The sequence below is a fragment of the Miscanthus floridulus genome, chromosome 16 (genome assembly GCF_019320115.1).
Source record: "Miscanthus floridulus cultivar M001 chromosome 16, ASM1932011v1, whole genome shotgun sequence".
Classification (NCBI taxonomy): Eukaryota; Viridiplantae; Streptophyta; class Magnoliopsida; order Poales; family Poaceae; genus Miscanthus; species Miscanthus floridulus.
The window spans coordinates 5,014,958-5,022,950 of record NC_089595.1 but is presented as its reverse complement, the minus strand read 5'-3'; the positions used below and the strand labels follow the sequence as shown (position 1 = coordinate 5,022,950).

Below are 7,993 nucleotides of genomic sequence, written 5' to 3'. Positions count from 1 at the left end.
AGGTGTTTCATCACCTCAAGTTTCCAAGCTGCTAGAGGCTTCGTCAGCAAATCAGCCTTTTGTTCATCTGTGCTCACCCTTTTCACCACTATCTGTCCTCTTTCTATGCACTCTCTGATGAAATGATACCTGGTATCAATATGCTTGCTACGTCCATGAAACACTGGGTTTTTCATCAGGGCAGTAGCAGAGTTATTGTCAACAAACATTGTGACTGCTCTGTGTGGTGTTGAAGTTAATTCTGACAGCAAACTCCTAAGCTAGAGTGCTTGCATTGCTGCCACAGTAGCTGCCATAAACTCTGCTTCACATGAAGATAAAGCTACTGTCTTTTGCTTTTGTGAGCCCCAAGTTATCAAACAACCATTGAGATAGAAAGCCATTCCTACAGTACTTCTCCTTCCCACAGTATCTGCAGCATGGTCACTATCTGAGTAGGCAACCAACACCTTTGGATCCCCTCCTTTGGTGTACACCAGCCCATGATCAGCACTACCCTGCACATATCTCAGAATCTGTTTGACTGCATTATGATGCATCACAGTTGGTTTTTCCATGTGTCTACTAACAATGCCAACTGAAAAGGCCAAATTAGGTCTTGTGTGCAGTAAGTATCTCAGACAGCCTATGACACTCCTGTATTCAGTAGTGTCCACCCTTTTCCCCTTTTTGTCTTCATCTAATTTAGTTCCAGGATTCATGGGAACCTTAGTGGTATTGCAACCTTCCATCCCAAACTTAGCAAGAATTTTCTTGGCATACCCTGCCTGCTTCAGAGTGATAAAGTCATCATGCTGTTCCACTTCTATTCCCAGATAGTAGGAAAGCAATCCCAAATCACTAATTTCAAATTCTACTGACATTTGTTGTTTGAACTTGTCAATTTCACTTGGAACATTACCAGTAATCAATAGGTCATCTACATAGACACCCAAGATAATGGTAGCTTCTCCAGCTTCTCTCTTGTACACTGCTGATTCATAGGACATTTTGCAAAACCTAGCTTCTTCAAGCTTTTATCTAGCTTGATGTTCCAGGCCCTTAGAGCCTGTTTGAGCCCATACAGTGACTTGCTCAACTTCAAGACACATTGTTCCTTTCCCTTAACTGCATATCCTTCTGGCTGTACAACATAAACTTCCTCTTCCAAATCACCATTCAGAAAAGCTGTTTTGACATCAAGATGGTGTACCTTCCACCCTCTATTTACAGCTAAGGCTAGAATCAGTTTCACTGTATCAATCCTGGCTACAGAAGCAAAAACGTCATCATAGTCAACTCCATACTTCTACACATAGCCTTTTGCAACCAGCCTGGCTTTGTGCTTGACTATTTCCCCATCTGCATTTCTCTTCAACTTGAAAACCCATTTCAAACCAATGGCTTTATGACCAATAGGTAGCTTTGACAATTTCCAAGTTCCATTCTTCTCAATGGATCTAATCTCATTGTTCATTGCCTCCACCCATTTTGGGTTCCCTACTGCTTCACTGAAATTCTCAGGTTCATCAGACTCAGTAAGTAGTGCTTCTACTTCATCTGAGTCTACTAACTCTACTTCTCCAGTGTTATCATAAATATCATTCAAGTTTCTGAAATGCTGTGGTTCTTCATCTAATAGATCATCAAAGATCATCTCTGGATTTGATTGCTCCTCCACACTATGTGTGTTCTCAGTTTCCTGCAGTGAATTATCAGTATTGACACCAGCACTTGACTGTGCTCCAGGTGACTGTAGCTCATCTGGCACACTGCCTGAACTACCTGCTGACAAAGTTTCATGAGTCCCTGGTTGAGGCATCTCTACATTGTCATCAACATTCACTGTCTCCCAGTCAGTGTTGTCAACAAACATCTCACCTCCAACCTGATCTTCGTCCATTTCATTTGTTGAGGATTCATTCCACCCCCAACTCACTGCTTCTTCGAAGATTGTATCCCTGCTGATTACAATCCTTTTCTGCATAGGATCATATAACCTATGAGCCTTGCTTCCTTCTTCCACACCAAAATATACTAGTCTTTGACTCCTGTCATCTAGTTTCTTTAGTTGTGGTGTTGTTTGTTTTGCATGTGCCAGACATCCAAACACTTTTACATGACCAAGGTGAGGTTTTCTGCCATTCATTGCTTCAAATGGAGTTTGCTCCCCCATAGGCCTAGTAGGCAGTCTGTTGAGCAAATAGACAACATGTCTAACAGCTTCTCCCCAAAACTTTCTTGGAATCTTCATACTTTTCAGCATGGATCTTGCCATCTCCATAACTGATCTGTTCCTTCTCTCAACCACACCATTCTGTTGTGGTGAGTAGGGAGCTGTCATTTGTCTCTTTATCCCAGCTTCTTCACATATACCTGCAAATAGCTTGGATAGAAATTCACCCCCTCTGTCAGATCTCAACACCTTGATCTTCTCCCTAGTTTGGTTCTGCACTTCTGCCTTGTACTTCACAAACACATCCACTGCTTGATCCTTACTCTTGAGCATAGAAACATTCATCCATCTACTATGATCATCAACTAGAAGCATAAAGTATTTGTTCCCAGCTGGTGTAGGAGGGGTGATGGGACCACAAAGGTCAACATACAAAAGTTGAAGTGGCTTTTTAGCTCTAAAACTTGTAGCTTTTGGAAAAAATTTGCTAGCTTGCTTCCTAGCCAGACATCCATGACAAACCTATTCAGGATGTTCTATCATTGGCACACCTGCAGCCATCTTCTTCTCCACTAGCAATCTCAGACACTTGAAATTCACATGACCCAACCTAGCATGCCACAGCCATGCTGGCTCCTCTATTCTTCCCATTAAACACATTGGATCAGCTAACTTGAGTTCAATTTTATAAAGTCTGTTAATTGATCTGTCAATTCTCATCACCAGCTTCCCTGATACTTTATCAACCACTTCTAGAAAATCATCATCAAGTAGAATTCTATGCCCCACTTCTATAAGCTGGCCTAAACTCACCAGATTACTTTTTAGCTTAGGAATGTAATACACCTCATGCAGTAACCACTGACCGTTATCTTTGCATTGAAACAAAACATAGCCCTTTCCCATGATTTCTACTGCAGAGCCATCCCCAAATCTAACTTTGCTAGTTATATTTCTATTCAATTCCTTGAACTTAGCAGGATCACCAGTCATATGGTTTGATGCACCATTATCTAAGTACCAGACATTACCAGTGTTAAAGCCACCACCTATAAGATGCAGTTCTAGAATCACCTTCTCTTCCTTCAGGATCACTGCTCGCCGCCCTCCTGAAGCTTGCAATGGGCCTAGCATTTTCTCGAACAGCTGCGACTCCTCCGCAACTGTGAGCATCAATGCTGGCTCGACGTTCTCCACCTGGGCATGATGAGCCTCCTCGCCGCCACCCTTCTTCTCCTTTGGACAGCGGTTGGCGTACTGCCCATAGTCCTTGTAGTTGAAGCACTAGATGTGCTCCTTGTTCTTCTTGGCAGCGCCGTCGTGTCCTGGCGCATCCCCGTGCCCACCACAGCCACGGCCTCTCCCTCAGCCCCGACCACCACACCCGCGCCCACCACCATCAGGCAACCTACCTCTCCCCGAAGCCTCTCCGCCTGCCTTGCACTACCTTGCTTCCCACTCGGCATGTGTGAGCAATAACTGCCCTTTGCTGTCTATCTTGGCACCTGATCCCCCAGCTCCCCGCTGGACTCTTTCCTCAAATGCCTTCAGTCTCCCGACTGCTTCTTCAAACAACAACTCCTTCAGATCGTAAAACTGCTCAATACCTACCACCACGCTGAGGAAGCACTCCGGCACAGTGTCAAATAGCTTCTTGACCATGGCTATGTCATCTAGCATGACTCCTAGGTTGTTGTATCTCACCGACATGGCGTTCAGCTTCCCGGCGTACTCATCAATAGGCTCTTCCTCCTTCATCTTCAGTGCATCAAATTTTGCCTTGAGCGTCTACAGGCGCGCATCACGAACACGATCCGCGCCCACGAACCTCGCCTTCAGGCAGTCCCAGATCTCCTTTCCAGTCTTCTTCTTCGCCACTTGCATGAGTAGATCATAGGGCAGACACTGCAGGAGATGCGCCTTCGCCTTCTTGTCCTTGGTGGTTGCTTTCTCCTTCTCTACCGCTGTCCGCGCCGTTGACGACTCCGCCTCCTCCGGCTCAACAACCTCCCATACTCCTTGATCTTCCATGATGGCCTACACCCGGATGCTCCAACTCACATAGTTGGTCACCGTGAGAGGCAGGTACACCACCCTCCCCACATCTCCTGCGTCGCCGGTCCCCCCCCCCCCGCCGCTCCGAGAGCTCTCGCTCATCTTGGATCAAACTGAGTATGTAGAACTATGTGATCGTCGGCTCTGATACCAGAATGTAGGATCTAGGACCTCAATCACACAGTGGATTAGTGGCTAACACAAGAAAACGCGAGATCAAACAATGAACACACTCAAGAACACAGGAAATGCCCTGAACTGGCAGCAGTCTACAGGGAGAGACAATGCCCCTTTTCACTGACTGTAGTTCGAAGTACAATACACAATTACAAAATGACGAAGCAAACGTTAAGTAGCGCTATACTATGGCTTTATATCCCAGTCGATACAAGACACATACACAGTAATGAAAAACTGCTAAAACATGGATACAAGACGAGCACTTCACAACTACTGTTGGCCTATGTCGTCGTGGACGCGCTCATCGCGCACCAACTGGTCCTCCATTCAAACTGACGTTTCCCACCCACTGCTGCTGACTTGGCTTCACCTGCTGTGTCATTGCACACGTGCACACGCTGGTTTAGCCCAACAAAGACATGGTCATCATGGCTCGGCTCAGTGCAGGGGACGACGAGGTCGATGGCTCGGTGAAGGCACAACGTATGGTGAAGGGCTTGGAGAAGATGCTCGGGCGGAGACAAGTGACGGTGAGGCTACTCAGGGCGGTGTGGTGAGCAGGGTGCTTCTGCTAGGCAGAGAGGCAATGTGGAGGAGGGTACAACGAAAGTGGCGGTGGTTGGAGGGAATAGGGAGAGCGGTGCGCCGGTGGGGTTCTTATAGGCGTAGCCAGCTAGGGTTTGGCGACGTGGACGGTGAGATGCCTCGGCGTATGTACTAGTGGCCACGTGGCACACATCCCGCGGGAATGGGGCATTAACATCGAGGTAGGCGGGTCCTAGGGCACGACACTGGTGGCGGCTGGGAGCACCTAGGAGTGTCATGGCTCCTGCTAGGGTTCCATAGGCGCGATCTCTAGGTCACTGATCCATGGCGACGGTTGATCGGCCACTGGTGGGGCGCCATGTTGGTAGGCGAGGGCAGGGCTAGGCGCTGACGTCGAGGCAGACCAGGAAAGGAGTGGTGCTAACGCCGACGGCCACTGGGAGCATCTACTCTAGGGTTTCCATCGGCGTGCGGGTAGGCTAGTTGGGCTACGGCGTGCGGATGGGCCTGTGGGGCTGCTGGGCTAGTGGCCTAGGCCTGGGAAGCAAGCGGCCCACGGGGAGAGGGAGGGGGCGAGATGGGTCGGGGAGGCGCTGGGCCTGGTGGGGAGCGCGGGCCTACGCGAGGCAGCTGGAGGAGAGGGACTAGGCCACGCTGGGCTCTGGCTATAGGGGAAGGCTGAGTGGGCTAAGGCCTAGGTTGGGTAGGCAGGGAGAGGCTGGGCTGGCGTGGGTTCAAGGTGGAGTGGGCCAGCTAGGAAGTTTGAGCCTAGGGGAAGGAAAGGTGCTTTTCCTTTTCTAATTTCTATTTCTCCATTCCTAGCCAAGGGGGTTTGGTCCAAACTATGAGCTAGCTAAACCTACAATCAATCAATAAACTCCAATCAAGATCCAACTCAAGGCACTCAAGTATACAATGTAATTTATATGTGATGCACAAGATTACTTGTAACCTCTTTTTGATTGAGATGGAAGCAAAGTTAGGGTTTCATTCGACTTAAGTTTGACCTAGCAACTACATGCTTCACAAATTGCAGGAAAATTTTTAAAAAGCTCATATTTTTGCTACACAAAAACCCAGGATGTTACAACAAGTATGGGCTAACCAACGTGGAGCTCCAAAGTGTCGGCTACAAAGATGATCAGTGGGTACTAGCAAGCCGTGTCGCGCAAGTAGCCTACTTTGGGATGCCCAAGGACGACAAGAGGCACATGGTTGTGTTAGTTAAGTAGAGGATCGTGGGAGCTGATGGAGTCTAGAGTCCTGAAGAATACAACAACTACGCAGAGCTCGGGCTCTTTACCGATCATCCAACGAAGATCAAGGCTGTCGAGACCCGTTTCAACAAGACCAAGATGATGCCCTAGTTCTGCCCCGATGGTGAGAAGAAGACCGTGGGAGCGCCTGTAGCAAAATGATATGTATGCCACACATATATGTAATAATGTAGTGACTTAATGACTAACGAGAAGTTTTGTAACTTATTATTATTATAATGGAACCATATATATGACCGTGGGAGATCCTAATTAATTTATGTATGCGGCATCGTTTGTGTTAAGTGTTGATTCTTTAAAATTATGTGATTTATGTTGAAAACAAATGAAAAAAGTATTTAATTAACAAGTCCTACTCTACTACTACTCTACTTAAATTTTAGATCCTAATGATTGTTTTGGTATAAAAATATCAATTTTCGATAATAAATATCAATTTTATATAATAAGTATCAATTTTAGATAATAAATATCAATTTTAGATAATAATATCAATTCTAGATAACAAGTATCAATTCTAGATAACAAGTATCAATTTTAGATAATAAATATCATTTTTAGATAATAAATATCAGTTTTAGATAACAAATATAAGTTTTAGATAACAAATATCAATTTTAGATAATAAGATAATAAATATCAATTTTAGATAACAAATATCCATTTTAGATAATAATATCAATTTTGTATAATAAGTATCAATTTTAGATAACAAATATCTATTTTAGATGATAAATATCAATTTTAGATAATAATATCAATTTTAGATAACAAATATCCATTTTAGATAATAAATATCAATTTTAGATAATAATATCAATTTTAGATAGAAAATACCAATTTTATAAAAAATATAAAATTTAGATAACAAATAAATAATATAAATTTTAAAAACTTAATCGAGGCGAGCAAATAAGAGCACCTGCCTCGGTTAATATTTACGGAGGCGGGCATCCTAAGTGCCCGCCTCAGCAAATATTAACTGAGGCAAGCGCTATTATTTGACCGCCTCGGTTAATCATCCGCTATATATACTCCCTCTTGTCCCCAAAATTCATCAAGTCCTTTGGTCGCGCCGTCTTCTTCTCCTGAAGGGCTGCCCAATTTTTCCCTGCCGCCGTCGTCGGTGTCGCGCTCCCCCCTCGCCCCCGTCCCGCCCTCGACTTCGAGCTCTCCCCCCTCGCCATCAGCCGTGCCCTAACCCCGCTCCGCTGCGCCATCCACCGGGGAGCCCGAACCCTAGCTCTCCCCCGTCCGCCACCGTCTTCTTCCTGCATCCGTGTCGTCTTCTTCCTCCCCGGCGTCCGTTCGTCCATCGTTCGCCGCCGCGTCCGCCATCCACCACCGCGTCCACTGTTTGCCACATCCGTCTTCTTCCTCCTCGGAACCCTAGCCACCGCATGCGTGATTTATCAAAGGAGGGTGTGGTTGTTGTTTCTCCGCGGGCTCTCTGTCTCGGTGGCGACTCGGTTACAGCCGCCGCCGCCCTATGCCAGGTTCCCAGGGCTTCATCGTGCCCTTCTCTGGCAACAAGCCGTGCACCACGCCTATACGCTCTCTTTGATACTGTTTGATGCTGTGATGCTCTCTGATTCTGCCTGTGATTCTCTATGATGCTGCCTGTGATGCTCTATGCTGCATGTGATGCACCCTACCTTTCTGAGCATATGCCACTGCCTGTGATGCACCCTGTCTTTGAACTGAGCACATGCCTTCATCTTGCTATGATGATGAAATATTGTTCAATTGGTTTTTTTTGGAGATAACTACAATTTCTGGT

The 7,993-nt window shown here is 46.0% G+C and overlaps 1 protein-coding gene across 1 annotated transcript; it reads right to left on the bottom strand.

Annotated features, from left to right (window-relative positions):
• Positions 1 to 260: 260 nt before the first annotated feature.
• Positions 261 to 989, bottom strand: LOC136510175 (secreted RxLR effector protein 161-like). Its single transcript, XM_066504724.1, has one exon. The coding sequence runs from the start codon at positions 987 to 989 to the stop codon at positions 261 to 263; it is 729 nt and encodes a 242-aa protein (XP_066360821.1).
• Positions 990 to 7,993: the final 7,004 nt, after the last annotated feature.

Bases quoted from the DNA above. Each gene is read 5' to 3' on its own strand.
- LOC136510175 (XM_066504724.1), bottom strand. From the start codon at position 989: ATGTCCTATGAATCAGCAGTGTACAAGAGAGAAGCTGGAGAAGCTACC.